Source organism: Drosophila nasuta, chromosome 3 (assembly GCF_023558535.2).
Source record: "Drosophila nasuta strain 15112-1781.00 chromosome 3, ASM2355853v1, whole genome shotgun sequence".
Lineage (NCBI taxonomy): Eukaryota > Metazoa > Arthropoda > Insecta > Diptera > Drosophilidae > Drosophila > Drosophila nasuta.
In genome coordinates this window covers 32,454,541-32,480,897 of record NC_083457.1, presented here as the reverse complement: position 1 = coordinate 32,480,897, position 26,357 = coordinate 32,454,541, and the positions used below count along the sequence as shown (strand labels likewise).

Below are 26,357 nucleotides of genomic sequence, written 5' to 3'. Positions count from 1 at the left end.
ATTGAATTTGCAGAAGTTACGTTTTCCTTTAACTAATATGACAATTTATGCAGTCTATTCCACTTTAATATTGAATAATCTTGGCAGCATTTTGGATTATTCATGCATGAAGTGTTTTCAATAACAAGCCAAAATAACCAGCAAATTATGGCATAAATATGTCAATAATAATGATGACATAAACAAGGCAGGCGAACTATGTAGAAACGACTTCAAGCCGCAATCAAAACAGAAGAAGCTCGTTGCCAGTTGCTTTCATATCATTATCATTATCATTATCAGCATCATCGTCATCAACATCAACATTCAGCGTTGAGGGTGAGGCGTATGGTGGCGTGCTAACAGGCTCTAACAGCAAGGACGATTAAGATGCAAAGTGTGTATATTAGTATGTTAACACTCGGCACGGGGCATTGTCAATGTTCTTACTGTCCCTGTGTGTGTTGCATGCCTCTGTCTCTGTCTCTGTGCGTTACACTTGACTTGACTTCAGCAAGCTGCTGTGTCCTGTCTATCCTGTCCCGTCTGCTTGAGTGGCTATCCTGCCTATCCTATCCTACTGCTGTGTTTGGCATCTGAAATGCCATTCAGAAGCTGTGCGGGGGGCACGCTTAACTTGCTCTCGTATATCAGCAGTTCACTCGTCTGTGTGTGTGTGTGTATTTGGGTGTGCGATTGCCTTTGGCTAGAAGAAGTTGCCCTTTCGGTTTGTCTGTTGGAATTGATTTATTGGCCCAGTTGCTTGTAGTTCAAACTGGTCTAAGCCAAAACGACATTATTTTTGTTTTATTTGCCGCTTTCATTTCGCCTCCTCACTGTTTTTGTTTTGCTTTGGCATTATGACATTTATCGTTGTTTACATTTGTCATTTGACTGGGGCGTGGCAGGGGGCGTTGTATTTGGTTTGTTGTTGCGAAGGGGCGTCTTTCTCACCCAGCCCACTTAATAACACTTCTATTGACAAACACAATATGCACAGACTTATTCCCAATACTAAATCATATTCATATTTTGACCTACAGTGCGTATGAGCAATTTTCTATTTAAAATGCGGTCGCTCTGTATGCGTGTGGCAAATGAAAGCAATATTTGCATATATATTTTGCAACATGTCTGTGGGTGTGGCAGCACCTGTTGCACAGCCAAAAGCCTCGTGTGTTCGTTCGTGTGTGTGTTTGGCGTTTTAAATTTAATTAGAGTCTTAAATGATTTGTGGTCGCCTCTGCGGCTCTGCGGCATACTCTCTCTCTCCATCTCTCTATCTCATTGTGCTCTCGGCTGTCTGTTGTCTGCCTCTCCACATGACACTGAAATAAATGTCTAGCTGCGGTCATAAATATGACGAGCTCTAGCGTTAATTAGACATTGAGCTTGTTAACAACTTCACATTGCTGATGTTGTCATTTTTGTTTTTGTTGCTCACTTTACTGCTCCGTTGCTCTAGTTATTGTTGCGGCTTTGGTTAGCAATTTGTAAAGTTAAATGGTTCGAAAATTACAAGATGTGGCAAACGTAAAGCAGTGTCTACTTAAATTGCTTGATGTGTATTTTTTTTCGAGGATTAACGAGACTAAAAAATGTGTTGAGAAATATATATGAAAATTATAATTGGTTGGAGATACATATTTATATAATGCTGGTTATAAGGATAAACTTTGATTATTTAAGATATAGGTGATTAATAATATGTGTAAGAGTACAGTACCGATAGTACCGATAGTTTCTATCGAATAGCCTACACCTCTGTTACAATTATGAATCACACAATTTTGTTTCTCGTTTATATTGATTTATTAGCATGGATAATTTCATGATAGTTTAGCAATATGAAAAAAAACTGGTGTTGTTTGTTTAACATGCATTATTTAATAAATCATATTTTAATGAATTTTGTGGCAAAGAGAAAGAATAATGTGCTTAAAATGCATTTATTAAATTTGTTCGTTTCGCAGATATTCTGCAAACTAAATTTAAAGTAGGTGTTATTAAAATGTAGACAAAATAACTCAATCATGAATTCATTTACAGGTTCTACAAATTTTCAATATAACATTAAAAGCATTAACATAGTTTCAAATAAATAAGCACCGAATTTCTTCTATTTTAGAGCAAAGTATTAACATATATAAAAAAGTTATAAAATCCCAAATGAAAATTTTAAAGATAGAAAACACATATTTAATATAAGACCCAAATTCTTATTAATAAAAGGAACAACTATTAGAGGCTTGAATCCAAAAATTGTATAATAAGATAAACAGAAATATTTTATATCATCGATTTACTCATCATTTAAGCTATTAACACAAAAACTCAAATTTAGATCAAATCATTATAGGAATTAATTATAGGATTGTAACATTTTTAAACCAATATCTTGTATTTTGATTTTAAATTTTGAGAAAATTACACTTTGCAGAATAATGCTCTTTGTTTTAAGAATTGATTTTTAAAGTGGTATTTTTTTAAGAACACAATTTATAAGACCAATGGGCTTGATTTTAAAAACTGTTTTTTTAGTGTAGGTTTTGTATATTTCTAATCTAATTACACTTTTCAAAAATGCCAATATTGGTAACATATTGAATAATTTTAAATTTAAGATTGGTTACTTGCAAATACGGTAAAAGCTAGTAACAGATACTTACCTGAAATTCGAATCGTCTGTTCACTAGAATTGATATTTTTGAAGTCATTTAAGTGAATCTTTTTGATTTGTGAACATGGATAAGAAAAACTATTTAAATATATTTCGCTGGGTAAGAAGTTATTTAATAAATACTTCTGTAATGAAAATTGCGCCTACTGTAAAATGGTTTTAGTTGATTTTATTGACAATCTGATATATTTTGCCCTTTATGGTATATTTCGAATATATAAATTCAATGATATGCCAAATATGTCCTTCGGTATTTAGTATTTAGTTTTAAGTATATTTAAAGAATAGTATCGCATTGTTTTGCTTTTATTTAAACTGGGTAGCTATATCACAGTCGCGTACAGTCGACTGCTTTCTTACTTGGTTTAATAAAGAAAAATAAATGGAAAATGTAATGAACTTGCTTTTCATCAGATGTCAAGAAATTAGCCATTTTACAGAGTATTCAATTTTGTTTAAAATCTAGATCATCTTCTGAAATCTTTTAGTTTTAGATTATCCATAGTTCGTTTGGGGTTACAATGTTAAATAAAATGATTAATATTTGAGAGCATCTTCTGTAATCATTTACGTTTAAAGTAAAGTTTAAAGTAAGTAAAGTCCTAATATTAACCGTAATTTCAATTAAATGTATAAGTTTTCGTCACTTAATTCAAGCTTTAGTCTAATTTCACTCATTGTATTTGGTTTTATTAAAAATTTAGTCAGCTAGTTGAGCTCCTTGGTCACATAACTAACAACGGACACTTCAATAGATGTTTTCTGCATTGCTGCCGATTCCTGTTAATAAAACATTAACAGCGACTGAATAACAGAGCGAGCTTTTCTCTCTCTCTTTGCCTCTCAAACGAAAGCTTCACAACACAGCGTGTGTTGTGGCTGTTTAGTGAAAAAGTTACGCATACGCCGCGTCTAACAGGAGTTCGGCTCCGGCTTAACAGCGCTCTGTTCGGGCCCAATTACACAATGCGAAGCGAGTGGATGCGAAGGTGATGCGATGTGCAATCGGGATTTCAGTTTGCTTTTACACTCTGCACATGAAACATGTGATTTTCCCCCGAATTCGAACTGTGCGCCGCCGCCTGTTTCAAGCAATTTTCCTTCAGACAATTCTTCCCGAGCATTCCCGTTCGGACTGTGTGCGTGTGTGAGTGTGTGTGTGTGCGTGACTGTTTGTGTGTCTGTCTGCCTGTATGCGTGTGTGTGTGTGTGCTGTGCCGTATCGTGCTCGTGTTTTTGTCGCTATGCTGACATTTCTTTCGTGTGTTTCATCGCGCAGTAAAATGTCAAAATGAGCGAGGCTCTAAAAAATTGGTTTGAATTGAACGGAACGGAAATCGCCAAAGTCGCAACTGATCAACACCACACAATTATCCGATTAAATTAACAAAAACCACTAATTAAAATTGCATAAATAAGTAGACTAATTATATATTGTAGTTGCAAAGAAAATTGCAAACAAATAAATCAAATATTAATTAGAAACTTGCATAAAATACTCATAATAGTCGTAAATTTAAATGGAAGTGAACAACAAAAAAGAAGAAAAAGTGCTTTGTGTGTGTGTTTGTATGAATATATATTGTGCATATAAATCAATAAGAGCAAAACTCCGCTGTAGCAGTCGGGCTTAAATATTTAATTTGGTTTTAGCCTGGCCTAAACACATAAGTGGCAATAAAATTTTTTGCGCTCTCACTCTGCGTGTGCATGTGTATAAATAAATAAGTAAACTGCGAACAGACAGACAGATATGTTATGTTTGTTGTTTCGGTGTGACCAACTCGTATCGTAGACCGCTGCCGCCGCGTGTGTGTGTCCTTTATTTATGAGACAGAAAAACAAAAGGAAAAAGCCGGACCTAAACGAAGTCGCAAAGCGATTCAAGTTCAAGCGCAAAACTTTTTGCACACAAATTTATTGCCATCTGGCCCCCCGTTTAACCTTTTGTAAATGTTTTGGCGCATCGCCGTCGCGCTCGCGCAATCCTTCGCAGCTCGTGTACTCTCGAGTCCTGCGGGCATCGTTTGCAACACACACAAAATATAACGGGCAACAAATAAAAAGGGAAAATCTCAAAAAAAGTGGAAGTAAAATAAAAGAGCATACGGAGGAAAAGCGCTCATAAAAGCCAATACAAACGATGCTACTGCTTCCGCTCCCGTGCGCACACACACACACACACACACATAATACTTACACACACATCTACACACGCAGGCCGGCACACACGTCGTGAGTGTATGCGAAGAGTAGCTGCAATGGTATGTAATCGCAATTTTGCTGCTTGTTCTTTTCTTTTCCCATCGAGGTGTTGCCGCCATTCTCGAGACTCAAGTGTGTGCACTCGACTATGAATCCGTATCCGCATCCGCATCCGGATCCGCCACCACATCCGCATCGACTTTGAATTTTAGCCAAACGTTATCCGTGTCTTTCTGCCGTTTATTTTTATTTTCATTTTCATTGCTTCGCTGTTTGCTTTACGTGCGTAAATTTTATATCAATAAAGGCTAAACTTTTGCTATGTTTGCATTGGTTTGGCCTATGTCCCCACTTTAGTCAACAACAATTTAATATTGCGCCATTTCCTCGTCCCTCTACTCACACTTAAAGGTGTTCGAAACATTTTTGGGCAGAATGTAATGCATTATTCATGACGCTGTCTGCCACAGACATTGCAATGCACTCACATGTGTAATTAGTCTCAATTATTGCATTTCATTTATGCAAGACATTTTCCGCTCTGCTGGAGTTTGAGTTTATGCTCACTAGAGTTGCAGCTGTAATCCAATAATACCTGCAGGCTTTGCATAATGTCAACTAGTCGTGTCATTGTCCTACAAATTTAATCTCTATCTTGTATGAAGTATGAGCATTTCAATTAAACATTTTCGAAATACTGAAAGTCTTATAAATTAAAGTTTCTTAATTGTAATGTATTTTAAATGAATTTTGCGCATAGAAATATTTTTGAGGGAAGTTTCTTTATTTATAAATATTTGGAATGTTTCTTTAATTTGAGTAATTTGGGTTTCTACTCTTTGGAATTCTAGCTGTAATCTAATAACACCTTTAAGCTTTGCAAAACGTAAGAGAGCCAAGTGACGACAAATCTAAGCTCAGACATGTCGTATACTATATATTACTACGAACAATACCATGAATTTGTGTTTAGTATAAACGGAAATTAAAGATTAACTCACAATTATTTGAGAAGATTTTTGTGTATGCTCAATCTGAATTTACTGAATTTTGTATTTACTAAAATGTTTTATTGACAGTAATTAGGCTTTGAAAATAAAATTCTTGAATGCTCGAAATCCATAATATTTAAAGGAAGTTGCGTATACATAAATTATATTTCATTATTATAAATTTGTTAATATTTTTATAAGCAACAATTATGTTTTCTGAATAGTCTTCACATGTATAAACATATACTAAATGTATCTAATTATTTAAAGCCTATTTCTGGCGTTTTTCGACTATTTTTCATTATATTTCTGATAATCCAATTTGTGCCGCTTGCTGCAAATTTTACTCTACCTGTGCCACAATTGGAATCATGTGTCTGCTCGTTTATTAAATTAGTGCCACAATTCGAAGAACAAACTGCAACACCACACACAATTCCCCCCGGATCTCTATCTCTTTCTCTCTCTGTGCGTGGCATAAACAAAACCGGAAAACAATCTGTTGTCTTCCTTGCTCCTCTCTCTGAGTTTGTTTACCTGCTTTGTAGCATACAAGCTGCTATTGTTGTATGCTGCTACCAAAGCATTTATGTGACTTGAGGTGTGCCATAAAATGTGCAACAATAATGCAACCAGGCAGCAGCAGCAGCATGACTGCAGTTAGCCAGGGCTGCACAAACATAACCACAAGTACAGTAAACAAAATGTTATCTGAACTGCAACGAACTGAACAGAGAGTTGTACGCTCGACTCTCGACTGTGGTTTTCTCTCCAACTTGACATTGCAGTTGACATTATGCGCATTAAGTGCGCTTCAAATGCTGCAGCTGCCACTGTGGCACCCTTTAACTGCCACTGCCAGTGCAACTGATACGGATACTGACACTTGCCGGACGTTGCCCGTCAGTCGACAGCCGAAAGCCGGATGCCTTGTGGCCAGCCAAAGCGCTTTACTGAATTATGTCGTTGAGTTCAACTCGACTGACTCTAATGTTCACTACCATCCATCCCGTTTGTCCTCCGGAAAAGGGTGAACCGCTGTCGAGCACAACTGTTATGCTGGCAGGCACTCGGCTTTTGGTCTTATCCTTTGTTTCGCCCATAATTAGCATCGTCGTCGCATGTTGGGCCTTTAATTAAATATTTATCTAAATAAAAGAGGACATGCGTGTGTTTCGCCATGCCAAAAAACAAATACCGCACACAAAAAAGAGAAAGCGAGCAAGACCCCGGCAAGTAGCACTTTAAATTAATGCTGCTTTTAATAACAAAATGCATACGCGACACGGCACACGGTGCGTATACGCAATTTGTACCTTTATTTACGCGCGGTGTCGCAATCTGTTGTTAATTACTGAGCATTTCACTTGCAAATGACATTACTAATTCACCAAAAATATGCTATGCTTGTCCCAGCTGATACATACATAAAGATTTTAGATTATTTTGGGATTAGTTGTTCCATTAGAGTGTTTTTCGCTCAGAATAATGGAAACGCTTTAAAGCTGCAAAGATTTCACTAAACAGTAGTGAGTAAATGACATTATTATTAATGCATAATTTTGGTAGTAATGATATATATACATAAAAGATATCTCTTAGTCGAGCATAGCTATTGATATTTTATATTCACGCGAATTGTAAACCTTTTGTGAACGCTTATCATTCGGCCTGTGGGCGTCTGCTAATGTCATAGAGTGTTCGCATCAGTGGGCAAAGTGCTTTAGTTTTTGAAATGTGCTTTTAACGCAATTATAATGATGTTAGATAACAGGTTAAAATAACTGAGCAGGATTCACCTGTAGTTCAGTTATTCGAGCACAGCATACGCGTATTGAAATGTTCGCTCTGGGATTAATTTTGTGTCTACTTCAGACCAGCCTAAGTCTGAACTGGACAGCAACTTCACCTGAAGAGGGTCACCTGAGTTATCTGCATGTTTTGTTGCCCAAAGTGCACGAAGAGCAGACAGTTACTGCGATTCTGGTAATGAAACATAGACAGGACAACAATTGTCTGTTGGAGAAATTGCATCTGGTAAATTGGCCAGTTCTCCGCTTCAATGAGGCGGCTAGGATCAACATGAGCGCAGAAGTTAGCAGACAAGGTCTTGCTCTGATTTGTCTGTCGATGAATAATACTGTGAAGATGCTTTCTTCACTGGCTGACAACTTTCATGGCATGCGAGAAGCCAGAATAATTTTATGGTTGAATGATGAGAAATTACTTGATGTAATTTCGAAGCAAGCAGATCTTCATCGATTCTATAATGTTCTTGCTCTTCAGCCAAAAGGAAACTCTGTTATTATTCATCAAATGCATCCATTTCCATTTGCCTCGTTTATTCTGCGAGGGAATTTAAGTTCGGATCGCATCTTTATCGAGCACTGGCGCAATTTCCAGGGAAAAAAAGCTGTAACTATTCCGACTCTTGAGTTACCAAGTAGTTTTTATGTGACAAATCGTAGAACGGGACAAAGGAGATTACGTGGGTTTACTATACAGTTGATGCGACGATTTGCTCAGAGATATAATATCAACCTTCTTATATTAAATCCTTTTAACGATATGTCTGTTATTTCGACTATAGATTTGATACGCTTGGTAAGTCAGAGACACATAGACTTTTCAAGCGCAATGCAACCATTAGGAGCAAAGTTGAAGCTTCCAGGCATACAAAATACGGTTAGTTTGGGAATTGCGAGCATCGAAGTAGTTGTGCCTTGTGGACGAGAATTGACTTCCCGGCAAGTGCTCGAGAAACTGTTCCTCGGAAAAGGATTAATCTTTATATGCACATATTTTTTGCTGGCATTGCTGGAATCATTTGTCACATCAATTACAAATTATTTGGGTGGACGCGGATTTCACATTAGATACTCGGGATTGTTGCTGAATTTGCGAGTAATTCGCGGCTTTTTGGGATATGCGTCGCCAGAAGGACGTGCGAATAGTGCATCGATGCGTCAAATGGTGGTAATGCTGACATTATCTGGGCTTATACTCACGAGCTGGTTCAATGCCGCCTTTAGCACATTATTCACCAAGCATCTTGACTATCAGCATATTGAGACATTCGAACAGTTAGCGGAGAGTAAACTGTCTGTTCTTATGGATTGGAGTATTCGATATCATATTGAAAATTCGAACAAGAACATTCCTCATACTCTCTTCATGCCACCGAGAGCGCAAATAGATGCAATTTTTTCGCTGAACTCTAGCTTTGCCTATATAACTTTTTCCTATATATGGAGCGCAGTTTACCAGATGCAAGAAATCGTGGAGCGTAGAATTCTCTGCAAGGCAAATGCTATAGATCTTGACAACCGTTTTCCGGTGGGTACAATTGTGCAAACGAACTCTGTCTTTGGCCCTTCCTTAGATAGATTCATATTAAATGCTCAAAGTTCAGGCTTGGAAATGCATTGGAAACGTAAAACTTTTGAGGATATTCTCTATAATAGTGCTCATATAATGAAAAGCCGAGTCGAAGAATCGAACAATAATTGGGAGCTATGGAAATTACAGTGGAAATTATTATTTATTGGACTGGGTAGCAGCTTAATTGTTTTTATTGGTGAGCTAGTTGTCTACTATTGGCAAAAATTTCGCTTGACACCAGCTTTTTAAGCTTTATACAGATACACATATGCTCATATTATAAATGCTTATATATAGAAATATAATACATTGTTTGAGAAACTCTTTTAATTGATATGTAATATTTAATGAAATATCTAAATTTTTGGCAAATAAAGAAATGAATAATAATTGAAATTATTGATAATTGGAAAGGATTCCAGAAAGTTGGCTTTATAATTGTTCAGAATAGAAGACCAGTCATTAACAGTACATAAAACAACATCAAAGATATATCTTAAAACTTTAGTGTATAACTGAAATTATAACCCTTTTTTGGATATTATCATTCTACCTGGGAATTGTCTGCTAATGGCATAAAGTGTGCGATACTTTATCAGTTTTTAATGTGTTTATACCCGATACTCGTTGTGTAGAGTGGTATTATAACACTGGGACAATACGAAATACATATATGTAATATGCAGAAGAAGCCATCTTCGACCGAATAAAGTATATGTATATGTGTATGTATATTTTTTATCACAAACTATAGCTGACGATTAAAGCTTTAGTGTCGATTTTTGGTACACAGAATATTCGAAAATACAAAAGCGATCAGAAATAATTTAATATGGCAAAAACAAGGTGTAGCTGTTGCTCGCCAATTGCTTCAATTTACAAAATAGTATATTCCACGGTACGTTTTAAATGTAGTAGTATGCCGTTATACCACATTTAGTTTTTGGTATATATGTGTGGTATTTTTCGGTCTATAAAATTTATGTAATTTACAAAATTACTACCATCGCATTGAAAGCAGGTATCTCACAGTCCAGCAAAAACGAGCTTTGTTAATTTTTAGTTTCTGAAAGGAGCTTTTAACGCAATTATGATGATGGTAGATAAACACATAAAACAACTGACCAGGATTCACCTGTAGTTCAGTTATTCGAGCACAGCATACGCGTATTGAAATGTTCGCTCTGGGATTAATTTTGTGTCTACTTCAGACCAGCCTCAGTCTGAACTGGACAGCAACTTCACCCGAAGAGGGTCACCTGAATTATCTGCATGATTTGTTGCCCAAAGTGCACGAAGAGCAGACAGTTACTGCGATTCTGGTAATGAAACACAGTCAGGACAACAATTGTCTGTTGGAGCAACTTCGTCTGGAAAATTGGCCAGTTCTCCGCTTCAATGAGGCGGCTATGATCAACATGAGCACAGAAGTTAGTAGACAAGTTCTTGCTCTGATATGTCTGTCGAAGAATAATGCTGTGAAGCTGCTTTCTTCGTTGGCTGACAACTTTAATGAGATGAGGGAGGCAAGGATTATTGTGTGGATGCCTGAGGAACATGCAGAGGAACTACTTGCTATAATTGCGAAGCAAGCAGATCGTCGTCGATTCTATAATGTTCTCGCTCTTCAGCCAAAAGGAAACTCTGTTATTATTCATCAAATGCATCCATTTCGATTTGCCTCCTTTACTCAGAGAGTGAATTTAAGTTCGGATCGCATCTTTATCGAGCACTGGCGCAATTTCCAGGGAAAAAAAGCTGTAACTATTCCGACTCTAGAGCCACCAAGTAGTTTTTATGTGACGGATCCTACGACGGGGCAAAGGATAATGCGAGGCTATACTATACTGTTAATGCGGCGATTTTGTCAGAGATATAATATAAACCTTCGTACGTTGCGTAATTTCAAGACGGTTTCTAATTGTACAAATACAGATGTAGTACGATTGCTCAGTGAGGGAAAAATAGATTTTTCAAGTTTACTGCAAACTTTGCACATAAGGTCGGAATTCCCAAAAGTACAAAGTACCTCTGTCTTGGCTGTGGTAAGCTACGATTTACTTGTTCCCTGTGGACAGGAATTGAATTCAGGGCAAATTCTTGTGAAAATATTCCCTGGCAGAGGAGTCTTCATGATGTTATTCTATTTGGTGCTGGCATTACTGGAGACATTTGTCACATCGACCACAAATTATTTGGGTGGACGCGGATTTCACATTAGATACTCTGGATTGTGGCTTAATTTGCGAGTGATTCGTGGCTGCTTGGGATATGCATCGCCAGAAGGACGAGTAAATAGTGCATCGCTTCGACAATTGTTGATAATGCTGACATTTTTTGGCCTTTTACTCACGAGTTGGATGAACGCTGTATTTAGCACTTTGTTCACCAAACTCCCAGACTATCAAAACATTGAGACATTTGAGCAGTTAGCAGAAAGTCAACTGCCTGTGCTCATTGATTGGAGTATCAAATATCATATCGAAAAAGACAAGGATTTCCTTAACAAGAAAGTTCCAAACGCCGTATTCATATCACCGAGGACACAAACTGATTTGATTTTATCGTTGAACACTAGCTATGCCTATTTAACATTTTCGTTTATGTGGAATTCAGTTTTTTACATGCAACAAGTAATTGGGCGCAAGATTCTCTGCAAGGCAACTGCTGAGGATTTTGGCAATTACATTCCATTGGCTTCAATTGTGCAACAAAATTCTGTCTTTGGTCTTGCCTTAGATAGATTCATAATAAACGCCCAAAGTTCAGGTCTAAATTTGTATTGGAGGCGTAAGACTTACGAGGATATTTTCCTACATAGAGCTCACTTAATGAGAAAGCTGATCGTTGATAAAAACAGTGATTGTTCTCTATGGGCATGGCAGTGGAAATTGTTATTTATTGGACTGGGAGGCAGCTCAATTGTTTTTATTGGGGAGTTAATTGTCAAAGATTGGCAAAAACGTCGCTTGGCAGCAGAGGAAAATTCTGTTTAGTACTTTGCAATTTTAAAACATCTATTTGTAATTCTTTCTAAAATTTGATTGAATTATTTGTCACAACATATCGAAATCATTAAATAAATGCTTAAATATGAATGTATGAAAATTGTATGTAAAACTCTCATTGGGGGATCTATGCAATGTCTAATTAAATGCATAACTAATTGGTAAATTAAAATGGGCATCGATTGAAATGTACGGACGTTTTAAAAGTATAATAGAGATAGTTGGCTTTTAATTTTCTATAAATAAAAGGCCACGAAACATTTTAAAGCATTAGTAAATATAATGTTCTGATATTATAAACCTTTTGTGGATACTTATCTTTCAAGCTTGAATAGTCATAATGTAATTAAGTGTTGGCGTTGATTGACAAAACACTTTCGTTTCTGAAATGTGCTTTTAACGCAATTATAATGATGTTAGATAAGACCTCAAAACAACTGGTCAGGATTAAGCTGAAGTTTAGTTATTCAAGCCCAGCATACGCGTGTTGAAATGGTCGCTCTGGGATTAATTTTGTGTCTACTTCAGACCAGCCTAAGTCTGAACTGGACAGCAACTTCACCTGAAGAGGGTCATCTGAATTATCTGCATGATTTGTTGCCCAAAGTGCACGAAGAGCAGACAGTTACTGCGATTCTGGTAATGAAACACAGTCAGGATAAAAATTGTCTGTTGGAGCAACTGCATACGCCAGATTGGCCAGTTCTCCGCTTCAATGAGATGGCCAGGATTAATATGAGTTCACAGATCAGCAGACAAGCTCTTGCAATAATTTGTTTGTCTATGGATAATGCTGTGGAGATGCTTTCTTCGCTGGCTAGCAACTTTAATGGGATGCGAGAAGCCAGGATAATTGTGTGGCTGATTGATGAGGAATTACTTGAGATTATCGCGGAGCAAGCAGATCGTCATCGCTTTTATAATGTGCTCGCCCTTCAGCCAAAAGGAAACTATGTTATTATTCATCAAATGCAGCCATTCCCATTTGCCTCCTTTACTAGGCGAGGGAATTTAAGTTCGGAACGCCTCTTCATCGAACACTGGCGCAATTTTCAGCTTAAAAAAAAGCGTTTGTAAAGCAAGGTATTGGAACGCCCGAGGTCCAAAATACGCGAGTTCTTAAAACGGAACAAGAAAAACTCGTTGGACTCACGCCTTCAATTTTGATGGGCTTTGCTGAGCGGTATAACGTCAGTCTTATAGCTGTGGAAACGCAAAATGATACACTTTCCTCTCAAAATATGATTCATTTGGTTGCATCTGGAGAATTGGACATTTCTACTTTAGCATTTTCAATAGGAATTGTCTCAAGAATGGACGGCATACAATCTACAGTTAGTGTAGCTATATCAAATATATATCTGATTGTGCCTTGTGGACAAGAGTTTACTTTAAGGCAAGTCTTTAGATTTATATTTCAGGATTGTGAATACAAAATGCTCGCATGTTATTTGAGTCTCACTTTGCTTGATTCTCTTGTGACATCTATGAATAATTACTTAACTGGACGGACATTTAACTTTCACATTATAAATTTGTTGATCAATTTGCGAGTTATTCGAGGCACTTTGGGATATGCAGTACCAACTAGATACTTAAATCGAACATCGTTGAGGCAATGTCTCATCATCATATCAGTTTTTTGGACTCCTAATAACTACTTACTTCAATGCCGCTCTGAGCACTTTACTGACTAAACATCCTGATTACAAACATATTGAAACTTTTGAACAGTTATTGGATAGTAAGCTTCCGGTTCTATTTGACTGGAGCACTAAACATCTCGTAGAACAACAAAACGGTCCAGATTTCTTTAAAAATCATATACCAAATGCCAATTTTATGGCGGTAGGAAATCAGCTCGATTTGCTGTTCTCCTTAAATAGAAGTTTTGTCTATCAATCGTATTCATATTTTTGGCGCCCGGTAAATATGATACAAATGTCGAGAAATGTTGAACATTTGTGTAGGTCAACAGATTTGCATTTTGGTAAAGATGTTCCCATGAGTCCAATTGTTCAGAATAATTCTGTTTACGGCTATGCTTTGGATAGATTTATTTTAATCGTCCAAAGTTCCGGCCTAGATTTGATTTGGAAAGAACGATTTTTTATTGATATGTTCTACAGCAGAAATAGACAAATGAGACGTATAGATGATGCTCGAAGTCAATCGGTTTTTGAATTTAACTGGTTATGGAAAGTGCTGTATGTTGGATTGGGACTAAGCATGTTGGTATTTTTTATAGAGTTAATTGTTGCCTGGTGTCAAAAAAGACGTTTGGGGGAAGCACAAGAAATTGTATAAGCACTTTACTTGAATATTTCATTTAAAAAATTAAAGAATTGCAAAATAATAAATGGATTGAAAAATGAGAAAAAAAAGAGGCATAACTCATATGATAACTAATAAATTTAATTGTGACATATATTTCAATGTATATTTGGTATTTATTCAATAAAATATATAACCAAATGGCAAGCTTTATTAAATACGTTAAAGGAACAATAGCTTAAAAAAAACTTAAAAGAAGTGGAAAACTTCGCCATCTTCCCATTTTCACAAAAAACGAAGTAGCAAGAAAGTCTTTAGAGCTCAAAAAAAAATATATGTGTAAAGAACTATATTAAAATGTGTTTCTGGTACAGTTTACATAACATTACAATTCAAATATACTCTACACAACTTAATATACGTGATGTTGCATTACAGCTTTGAAGTTCTTGCAACTAAACTTGTCTTAACTGTTTATCTTGTTTTTTGTTTAATTAAATTCATTCAGAGTAGTAATACTAACAATATGACATTGTCGACAATGATCATGGTTTGCTCAGTGTTATTATCCTTTATTGCGATTATAAATCTGTTGGGAAAATATATATGAAATCAGATCGGAATTTCAGTATACGCGTTTTATTAAGCTTATTTCGAATGGTGGCTTTTAGTTTACTATAAATAGAAGACTGCAAATTAACTACACAGTCAACCACATTAAAGATATATCTTTAAACCTTGGCGGACAGGAAATACTATATAAAACCTTTTTGGATGGTTATCATTCTACCTAGAATGGTCTGTTTATTTCAAAGAGTGTCCTTAGTGTCAGTTGCCAAAGTGCTTTAGTTTTTGAAATGTGCTTTTAACGCAATTATATTGATGTAAGATAATAGGTTAAAATAACTGAGCAGGATTCACCTTTAGTTCAGTTATTCGAGCACAGCATACGCGTATTGAAATGTTCGCTCTGGGATTAATTTTGTGTCTATTTCAGACCAGCCTAAGTCTGAACTGGACAGCAACTTCACCTGAAGAACATCACCTGAGTTATTTGCATGATTTGTTGTCCAAAGCGCATGAACAGCAGCCTATTACTGCGATTCTGGTAATGAAACATAGTCAGGATAACAATTGTCTGTTGGAGCAACTGCACCTACCAGATTGGCCAGTTCTCCGCTTTAATGAGACGCTAAGGATCTGCATGAGTTCAGAGGTCAGCAGGGAAGCTCTAGCTCTACTTTGTTTGTCCAAGAATAATGCAGTGGAGTTGCTTTCATCGCTGGCAGCCAACTTTAATGGGATGCGAGAAGCCAGGATAATTGTGTGGCTGAATAATGAGGAATTACTTGTAATTATAGCGGAACAAGCAGATCGTCATCGTTTTTATAATGTGCTTGCTCTGCAGCCAAAAGGAAACTCAACTGTTATGCATCAAATGCAGCCATTTCCTGTTGCCTCATTCAGTCAGCAAGGATTAAAATCAGATCGCATCTTTGTCGAATATTGGCGCAATTTCCAGGGTAAAGAAGCATTCATACAGCCAAGTTTTGTACCTACTGAAAGCGCAATTATTCTTGATCACAAAACCGGTCAACAGAAATTCAGTGGATTTACGAGTAGAATTACAAAGTGCTTTTCTGAGCGATATAATGTCACTCTTACATTGCGTGGATCGGTTCATGAAACCCTTTCCCCTGAAGCTGTAATTTTAATGATTGCGTCTGGAGAATTGGACATGTCTACCTTGGCATATTCAATTGGTATTGTTCCCAAATTTAAGGGCATTCAATCTACTGTTAGTGTGGCTATATCCAATTTAATTATAATTGTGCCTTGTGGACATGAGTTGACTTTCAAGCAAGTCTTTACAATAGTTTTCCCCGACTGTGGTTACAAAATGCTCGCATATTATTTGAGTCTCACTTTACTGGAATCTCTTGTGACATCCTTAAATAATTTCATTAGTGGACGTCCACTTAACTTTCACATTGTAAATGTTTTGTTTAATATACGAGTTATTCGCGGCATTTTGGGATATGCAGTGCCAACTGGATTCTTGAATCGGATCTCATTGAGGCAATGCCTTATTACTTTAAGTGTTTTTGGGATGATGACGACCAGTTATTTCAATGCCGCTCTGAGCACTTTACTCACTAGTCATCCGCATTATCAGCATATTGAAACGTTTGAACAACTAACGGAAAGTAAAATTCCGGTTGTATTTAATTGGGCCTCTAAGGAATTCATAGAGAATCAATACGATAGAGAATTTTTCAAAAAACATATTCCAAATGCTGTGTTCGTTCCAATTCGTGATCAGTTTCACTTACTGTTCTCATTGAATAGAAGTTTTGCTTACCAGTCCTATTCATATTTTTGGAACAACGTTAATATGATACAAGAGTTTAGCAATCGTCATAATCTGTGTAATCCGAAAAAGTTGCATATTGCCAGAGATTTGCCAATGAGTTCTATTATACAGAATAATTCTGTTTATGGCTATGCTTTTGATAGGTTTATTTTAAACGCCCAAGGTGGAGGACTAGATTTAGTTTGGAAAGTCAGATCTTATGCTGAGGTATTCTTCAGAAGATTCACTAAATTCCATCGTTTAGATGATGGTCTAACTCAATCAGTGGTTGAATTGAACTGGCTTTGGGAGATATTATGTGCTGGATTGGGATTAAGCCTGTTGGTATTTGTTATCGAGTTAATTATGGGTTGGTGGCAGAAAAGACGTGTGAGGAAAATTGCTTAAAATATTAAACCATTTGATAAAATAGAGCGACAAATTAAGTTTATTTAATGAATAGTAATTAACTTAATTGTGACCTATACTACAATAAGTAATCAATATTTATTCAATCAAAAATATATGCTTTTGTATACTTTATTTTATATTATTATAGATTAAGTTGCCTATATTAATTTGCAATCTAAATAAGTTGGTGAAACTCATAAAATTAATCTGAGACTCATAAATAAAATAAGTCGCAGAGATAGAGCGACAATTAAATGTACGTCATGAGCACTTTAAAATAACTATTCAAAATTTTTTCAATCAAATAATTAACACAATTAAATGAGCTTGGCATGTTTGAAAATTAAAATAATATCTTATAATTAGCTTTATACTTTTGTAGATTAAGTTGCTTTTGTTAATGTGCAATCTAAAGAAATTCACAAGACTTATAATATTTGTCTGAGATCAATATTTAAGAAAACCACATAAATTCTTCGCTTTGGAGGACATAAAATAAAGACACTCTAAAGGTGACAGCTTCTGCAAAAATTTAAGCAATTGATGAACTCTACTTCAATTATGTATATATAAAATTTGCTGGTAAACGTTCAAGGTCCGGCTTCCGTTTGCTGCAGCTATTAAATTTTCATCTGGCATGGACAATAAAACGCTATCACTGGCCATAAAAAGCAAATGACATATGTGACGATATGCCCGGTATTTATGACGACCCAGCACGACATAATAGAACCAAGTGCTGACAATCCCTGACCCCGAAAAAAAGAGAAGAGAGTAACAACAACGAGAACATCAACTGGTAAAAGTCTGTCAGTTAATGTTGTACGCGTAATTGAGACAGACAGATAGCCAATGCATTAATCAAAAGAATGGGAATCAAAATGGTATAATGACAGATGAGAACATATGTTTTGGGGGGCATATGTTATGAAAAGTGTTTGGGTTAACCTTCAGACTTTGTTGGCCTTGCCAAAGGCTAAGGTACTTAATTATTGCATATTAAATCAAAGCATATATACGATATTGATGAGACACAATTAGGAATCGTCTGGTACGTAGGAATATGTATGCCAGAGTAGGAAAAGTAAGGCCAATGTAAACAAAGGGCTCGAGAGACGTATATCACGACTAAATCAATCGATTGACGTCAGGTAACAAAAACTGTTCAAGTGCCGCAACGGCCAACTGTGAACCAAAAAAAAAAAGGAAAGCAGAAAAAAACATACAAAACTCACACATGCAGCGTTGCTCGTTATGTGTTTGCATGCATGGCTGCTCAACACACATACACACTCACACATAAACAACCGCACACACTTATACATAGGGCTTACGGTTCGTATGCGTCATGTGCCTTATGAAATTAACCAAGCTGCCAGTTTTTCCTTTCCGCCCCCTTTTTCTCTTTTTTTGCTTGAGTGTGTGTGTGTGTTTTTTTTTGTTGCTTTTGGCTTTAAAACGTCACAGCAGCAGCTTCATATTTCACACATCAAAAACTAATGCAGGCCACATCATGTGGAGGGGGGCGTGGCATCAAAAGCCCTTTGATGCCTCCGCCTTCGCTTTAACGCGTATTTCATTTCAATTTTGCAGCTGATTTCGCATCGCTGCCTTTCGTTGTTATTCGCTTTATATCATTTAATTAAAACTTAACTGCTGAGCAAATAATGCGAAAGACAATTGAAAATGCTTAAATTTAAATACGTTGAATATCGTTTTCAACTTTTACATTTACTTTATCATCATCATCATATGCTAAAAGTCCATGTAACATTTCGAACTGAATAATTTATTTTTGCATTTGCGAGTTCTTTTTGCACTTGATTATTGTTGGGACTATTTGCATTTTGTCAGATTGTTTGTTGATTGCCCCGTGTGTGTGTGCTTTGAATATTATTGAAATATTTTCTGATTGGGCTGCGGCAAATCAATGTTGTGGTTGTGTCAACCTAATGTACTACATACATATGTACATATGTGTGTGCCTAACTGCGAAATGTGTGTACATCTCCTTTTACTTCTCTCTCCCTTTCTGCCTCGCACAAATTACAGGCTTGCATGGTAAATACGATTTTCATTGTGAGCTAAAATGATTAGCAAGGGAATTTGATTCGACTAAAAGCTTCTAAATTGCCCACAATAAATTAATGTATAAACCCTACAAATATTGCCATGCAACATTTATGTTTTACAAATTCCTAGTAATGTTTTCAAAATTTACATTTTTGGCAATTTTAAATGCGTGAGAGTTCCATATGAATACGTATTTTATTGCACATTTCGTAGGAATTTTAAAATAATGTGCGAGTATGAGAGGTATTTATAAATTCCAGGCATAATTTTGCAATCATTAATATAATTAACTTTTGCAGCTCATTTGCGCAGAACGTATAAATTTATTGTAAAAAGAAAATATATGTTTATTGAGCATATCATTTATTTTGATGTAATTTTCATAGATAGCATTTAAAGTGAGCATTGGCAAAGAACAAATAATATTCATTTATTTTTTTGTTACTCGAAGCATATTGATTTAATTAAGAAACGAAGTTGCCACATATCTGTGGTATTTTCAAGTCAAATCTATCTTTTTTGACCCAAATCCAAACAAAAGATTATTTTATTAAAATTGCCAAAATATTTGCAACATTTATGTAAATATATTTATTTAATTAAGAGTAACCACACAAGAATATTTTGCCAACGGCAGCAGCAAGGCAACAGCAACAGCTGCAGCAATAAAATACTTGACACACAATTCACTCAAATAATGCTTTGGGTCAGAAGCCGCAGAAACTAATAAAGTCTGGACACTTGACCGCATTAAAGCCAAACGCAGTTGGGTCAAAAAGATCTCATTTTATGCAAAAATGTGGCATGCCATTTAAAACATTGAAAAGTTGCACATCTAATAGATGCAACAGCTCACTTGGCAGTTCCTGCCCCGCCTCCTTTTACTCCTCTTTCTCTGTTTTCTCCTTCCACTATGAGTGCTGCAAGTGAGTGTGAAAAATGCCGCAGGCTGATGTGTGTGTGTGAGAGTGTTTGCTTTGCTGTAAAAAGTTCACTTTGAGTTGAGTTTAGTGCGGCAAATATTTGCCTTGTGAGCAGCTCCAAGAAGTAAAAGAAAAAATGCAAAAAAAAGTAAAAAAGTAAAAGAGAGCGAGCAAAAGCAAAAGAAGTAAGTAAGTAAGCCAAGTAGAATATTAAGACTTAACAGCGCAAGAATAAGCGATTCCTGGCTGCAATAAAGGGAGCTGCTGCAAGTCGAGGAGGATTTGTGCAGCAATATGAGGCAAATGTACGAGAGCATTACGTGCGGCAATTGCGCTTGGGGCACTTGATTTCATTGTATGGCAAATTATGGCATTTCTGACACAATTTCCACCAAATGAAAACTCATGGCGAACTTTCTCGATTGTCTCGCGTCCGCTGATCATTTATCAAAAGTAATTCACGTATTTAAACAGTTACCAAATAACTTTCGACAGTCATTTATTGAAAAAAGTAATCGAAGAAGCTGCTGAAGAGATGAAAAAGTAGAAAAGCTACAGTCAAATGTGCTCGACTCTGAAATATCCGCTAGTCACTTTGAATTAAAGAAAAAATGGTGTGGTAAGAAGCTAAAATATACTAAATTAATACACAGAATGCTATAATTGGTATATTGATATACTATTACGTTTATAAAATACTGAAAAAATTAAAATAATAAAATATACTAAACAGTAAAATACTGAAAATTAAAAAATTATAATTATATATATAAAAAATCTAAAATATACTAAATTAATCACTGAATGCTTTAATTGGAATATTGATATACTATTGTGTTTATAAAATACTGAAAAAAATTAAAATAATAAAATATACTAAACAACAAAATACTGAAAATTAAAAAATTGTAATTATATATAAAGAATCAAAAATATACTAAATTAATACATTGAATGGTATAATTGGTATATTGATATACTATTACGTTTATAAAACACTGAAAAAAAAAATTAAAATAATAAAATATACTAAGCAACAAAATACTGAAAATTAAATAATAATAAATAAATATACTGAATGATACATTTGGTATATGCATGTACTATTACATTCAAAATATACGATAGAGTCCAAAATATACCAGATTGTTAACCAAAGCAACTACATTTTTAAATACCCTTCCGCTTTATGGGTAGCGTATATAAAAATTGAATTTGCCATGTATCAAGTGTCAGCCGACGCTGACTGCAATATAAAATCATAAATATTTTACAGCTTTACAGCTGCGAAGAGGAGCTGAAACAATGTAGCAGCTGGTAAACTTAGCTAAGTGCATGACAAACGCTCTCTGACAAAACAGATTGACAGTCAGACAGCAAAACAAGCGCAGCCAACTGCATTTGCTCGTCTGTCTGACACTTTTGCATATATGGGAGGGCAAACAAACAATGTGATGGACAGACAGAGAGACAGACAGTCTGTCAACGCAACGCAGTCTGATAGAAATCCTTTTGCGCCTTAAATATTTTAACAAGCTGAAGCAAAAGTGCTCTTTGCGTTTTTGGGTTTTTGTGGTAGCTCTTCTGTGCTCTCTGCGACGCATTTGCATGCAAATAGATCTTCCGAGCATATTGAGTTTACGTTAGTTTTGTGACGCAACGCGACGCGTCGCGCATGCCATTCAATTAAATCAACAACACATTGATTTAATTAAATTTCAGCCGCTTTTCGGCATAAAAGCGTTGTTCTGACATGCCCCGAATCGTTGCATGGTTGTCGGTGCGTGGTAGGTCGTTGGTGGCAAGCAGTCCTTCGACTTTGTCCGTGGCACAAGAGCGGGAAACATATACTTCAATTAAAAATGCCATCGATATGCGGCATCAACAGTGCGTGCATAATTTATGCGTATCCGCGTCAGAGTCGGCGTCGACATCGTCTACCGCCTGCAATCGAAGGCCACGCCTATTTAATGTGTGCGCCACGCCACGGCTATCAATTTTATTTAAGATTGAGTGCAAAATATGTTTTACCATTTACCTCACTTTTAAATACAAATTCATTTATCTGCCATCAGAAGCTGAACATTGTTTGATTATGGGATTTTGTCGTAAATTATGTTTGAGTATTTCTTTAATAGCATGCATCATAAATGCATAACTTGTGTTAAAGGAAATTATTTCTTGACATTCTAAGACAATAAAATATACAATAATATACAATAATTTATAATATGTTTTCAAGTCAGTAATTCAATGCTTTATTAACGCTTTAAAATTCACACATTTTTCAACTAATTTCAATTTACAATGTTTATTCAAATCAAATGCTAATTGTATTCCTCAAAGTAAACAACTTTGTAAGAAGAAAGTCCAAATTGAATTTGCTATATTTCTGTATAATTTATATTTTTATTAAATTAAGAAAAGTATTTCTATGGTACCACTTTAAACCAAGTTTAGCTTGCAAAATTTATTTTATATTAAATTCCATAAAATATTGTTATTTCAAGACTTGAAAAAACCAAATCTAATTTGCAAATATTTCTGTTTTTTCTTCTTTTTATAAACGAGCACAGTTTTTTCGCCTACTTCTGTTGCTATTTGTACAAATGTGCTGCCTATTTTTTTTATGTTCAGTTTTTACAACAAGTTTGTTACACAAATGTGCAACCTACTTTTTTTTTGGGCGAAACTTTTGAACATCTGGTTGCTGACTTTTATGAGCAAGTCTAGCAAATAGCGCACTAAGCTTTATTGCTAATCATAGAAACAAGTGTCTGCGGTTACTTAGGCAATTGAAAAGCGTTCTCAGCATTTATGTTGCCAAGTTTACGGAGGCTCTTCTTTAAAGCGCAGCAGGCAATTGAAGGCAATCTTGCAAAGGAGAAATTTTTAATTAACTTTCGAATGGAAAATTTACACATTGGCCAACAGCTGTGGCAGCACAGAACTCGCACACACACACACACACACATATTTGCCACAAATCGAAATTGTTATAAGAAAACCGCAAATGCCTTTTTCGTGTAATTTAATAATTAATTTTGCCAATTTGCATTAAGCGTCCCTCATAATCCAAGCGACCAAAGCGACGGGGAAAAACTGCTGACGTGTTTCGCTCGATGCGCGCGGTGGGCGTTTAATGATTGTAATGCTCATATTGAACGCAGGTAAAAGGTATACACTATATGTGTGTATATGTATATGTATATGTATGCGTGTGATTGTGTATGAGGTTGATTAAAAACTTTTGTCGATTATTTCCGTAGCGACACGAAATCGATGATAAAAGTAAGCAAACAATCAACTTGCAAACGGACATTGAATAAATGGCATCGTCGTCATTGTTGCCCGGCATTTGCTGTGCAAACAGCGAACGAGAAGCTCAACAACATTGATAACAAGAAACCTTCAATGGAGTGTGCCTGACTGTGAGATACTCGCTACCCATTTTGAATAACAGCAAAACAGTGCGATGTTAAGTTTAAAATATTCCAAGCTAATATACAGCAAAATTACTAAAAATATATCAAAGCCCATATTAAATATATTTCATTCAAAATATACCATAGCGTGCGAAATATACCGCACAAATACTAAAAATATACCAAACACCGGTTGTTGCCCATACAAAAGTATTTCTCGAATAACATCTACAATTTATCTGATAGGCTAACGTTTCTATATCATTACGGCAGTTGACTCTGTTCAAGAACGCTTTTTTCTTCCTTTTATATACATTTACTGCAGGCACAAAGTTATAATACCCTTTTACCCCAAGGGTAGTGGGTATAAAAAGAAAACGGCAGCTGCCATTGCTAGAGCTCAAGCTCGAGCTTCATCGTTGTCCTCGCTTTCGTCCTGTTCATAATGAAAGTTTGTGTTAGCTTTGTGTGACTGTGACTGTGCTTCATACGTATTGCGTACAAGTAAAATACATTTGCCTTGCCCAGTGTTAGGTAATTCATTTTGGTTGTCCTGCTGCTCCTTGCTGTGCTAATAAAACAACTTTAGGCGGAAGGTAGGGAGAGGAAGAGAGAGAGAGAGAGAGAGGGATGGCAGCCTGTTGCTTAAAGCCATATAACATAATAAAATGCCCAACTCATCGCAGCAAATATCGCAAGCTGGCTGCGTTTGCTTTTCCCTTTGTCAAACAAGTTTAGGTGGCAAAGTTTACCCAACTAAATATATACATACACAAGCAAACACCTATGAACATCTGCCAACACGTGCCTGGCAATCTATAGTAATACCCTGCAATTAGAGAGCTGATCAAAAGGAGTCAATCAATCGAAAACAAAGCGGAGCGTGTTGAGCAACAATAAACGATACAAATTTGCAGCAATTTATTAAAGTGTGCGGGCAGCATAAATCATTAATAGAATGATGAAAAGGCACTCGAACTTTACTTTGATCTCTATTAACTTATGCCATCTGTCAAATAGTTTCACTGTTAGCTGCATAACTTGAAATAAACAAAATGCAAATAAGAAACAGTCGCTCTTTCTCTGACTTTCTTTTGCTTCCTTGTTGTGTGCCTATCTATTGGCATATATTATGTAGATATTTTTGTATCTTTAAGATAAGCCAAGGCAACGTTTGCATGCATAATTTAAGCGCATAATATTTTCACAGCATAAATTGAATTAGTTTTATGTGTGAGTGTGTTGTTATTTTCCATATATTTCTTTTTTTTTTTTGCTTTATGACACGCCTGCAAAAATATTCCTCCAGAAAAAGTTTCGTTTGCTTGGCTGTTTTCGCGCCTGTTTTTCGTGCGTTCAACTTGAGGTGGTAATTATTCTTGCATAAATTTTCGAAAATTAATTGTGTCATATTCTTGACGGTGCAAAACTGTTGACACGGTCTTCTTCTTCTCACTCTCCACACAGAGAGACCTTCGAGCCTTAAGGCCTGAAAGGGAGGAGGCTCGCACTTGGCCCAATTTGTTTGCCAGTGTCTCTAGTGTCAACAGCAGCGTTGCTGTTCAACATTGCTGTTCAGCGTTTAAGCCAAGATTTGGTGGAACATTTTCAGCTGGTTTGAATTTCTAATAATGTATGTTCTTGTTAATAAATTAAGCGGCTTACAAAAGGGGCAACAAATGTACGCTGCGTAACTCGGTAATTAAAACGATTAATTGGCATTAAAATGTGTCGCTTTCCCGAGTGTGTGAGTGTGTGTGTGTGTGTGTTTAATGCGCTAAGTAGACAACAAGCAACAAGAAGCTTTGCAGCAGCAACAAGAAAAAGTATATATTTAGCTGAACGTATTTAATGACTTGTTGCTATGCTCAAGTAATTTGATATTCTGCATGCTGGAATTAGTTAATTTCTTTTACTCACAAGCAGCTGAAAGTGGCCCACAAGTGTAAGCACATTTTGTGAACACACGAGCTTATGGCAGCAGCTCATTTTAAGCCCTAATCAATAGTTTGTGATGTAGTGAATTGTTTTCGGAATTAAATGTGCTATCATATACAAGTAGAATTCAATTCTTATTTAACTTTAGCATATTTTTCTCAACTTTAATTTATACATTTTCAATGAAACATTCATGTATTTAATTTAAATTCAATTCTGATTTATCTCTAGCATATTTCCGTTTTCTTCCACTTATCACTTTATTACACAATTCTAGACCTTAATCAAAAGACTGTGATTTATTAAATTCATTGATGAATAAAATGTGGTTTCATATGGAATTCTATTCGTATTGAACTTTAGAATATTTCCCTTGATTTTAATTGATCACTTTATTGCAGAATTTTATTACAACTTAAAGCTTTAATCAATAGTTTGTGATGTAGTGAAGTGTTTTGGAAATAATAAGTTCTTTCATATTGAATTCGACTTCAGAACATTTCCTTACACCTATTGCCATTTAACTCTGACACTTTTCTCAATTAAATATTTAGGTATCACCATTTGATTGAGAAAGTTCACTTAAAAGACTTGATTAAACTCTGCAATTAAAGCTTTCACTCTTGATCTCATATTGTTTTTTATTGGTAAATCTCATGCACACACTTTTTGTGGGTCATATAATTTTTCAATTCATGGCAAAGTTTTTTAGCGA

At 35.8% G+C, this 26,357-nt stretch overlaps 4 protein-coding genes across 8 annotated transcripts in view; all 4 read left to right on the top strand.

Moving 5' to 3' along the window:
• The window catches only part of LOC132788814 (potassium channel subfamily T member 2), a 145,605-nt gene that overhangs the window by 49,184 nt on the left and 70,064 nt on the right, over nt 1-26,357 (top strand). The window contains exon 1 of one of the 5 annotated variants that reach the window (XM_060796422.1): nt 4,078-4,923. The exons of the other annotated variants lie outside the window; for them this stretch is intronic. The gene's annotated coding sequence lies outside the window, so the exon portion shown is untranslated. Of the gene's footprint in view, nt 1-4,077; nt 4,924-26,357 lie in introns of those variants that run through there. 5 annotated transcript variants of the gene reach the window in all.
• On the top strand, nt 3,093-9,598 carry LOC132788816 (uncharacterized). The gene is made up of 2 exons (XM_060796435.1): nt 3,093-3,249; nt 8,447-9,598. The coding sequence occupies exon 2, from the start codon at nt 8,494-8,496 to the stop codon at nt 9,484-9,486; it is 993 nt and encodes a 330-aa protein (XP_060652418.1). The 5' UTR covers nt 3,093-3,249; nt 8,447-8,493; the 3' UTR covers nt 9,487-9,598.
• Nucleotides 10,413-12,233, top strand: LOC132792697 (uncharacterized). Its single transcript, XM_060802144.1, has one exon. It carries the CDS (start codon nt 10,413-10,415, stop codon nt 12,231-12,233), a length of 1,821 nt encoding a protein of 606 aa, XP_060658127.1.
• Nucleotides 15,425-16,142, top strand: LOC132792691 (uncharacterized). The gene is made up of 2 exons (XM_060802139.1): nt 15,425-16,042; nt 16,120-16,142. The coding sequence occupies exons 1-2, from the start codon at nt 15,481-15,483 to the stop codon at nt 16,140-16,142; spliced, it is 585 nt and encodes a 194-aa protein (XP_060658122.1). The 5' UTR covers nt 15,425-15,480.

Excerpts from the sequence above, each read along its gene's own strand:
- LOC132788816 (XM_060796435.1), top strand. The coding sequence starts at position 8,494 with ATGCAACCATTAGGAGCAAAGTTGAAGCTTCCAGGCATACAAAATACG.
- LOC132792697 (XM_060802144.1), top strand. The coding sequence starts at position 10,413 with ATGTTCGCTCTGGGATTAATTTTGTGTCTACTTCAGACCAGCCTCAGT.
- LOC132792691 (XM_060802139.1), top strand. The coding sequence starts at position 15,481 with ATGTTCGCTCTGGGATTAATTTTGTGTCTATTTCAGACCAGCCTAAGT. Across the intron at positions 16,043-16,119 it reads ATATTGGCGCAATTTCCAGG|AAATTCAGTGGATTTACGAG; the intron begins GTAAAGAAGCAT and ends ACCGGTCAACAG.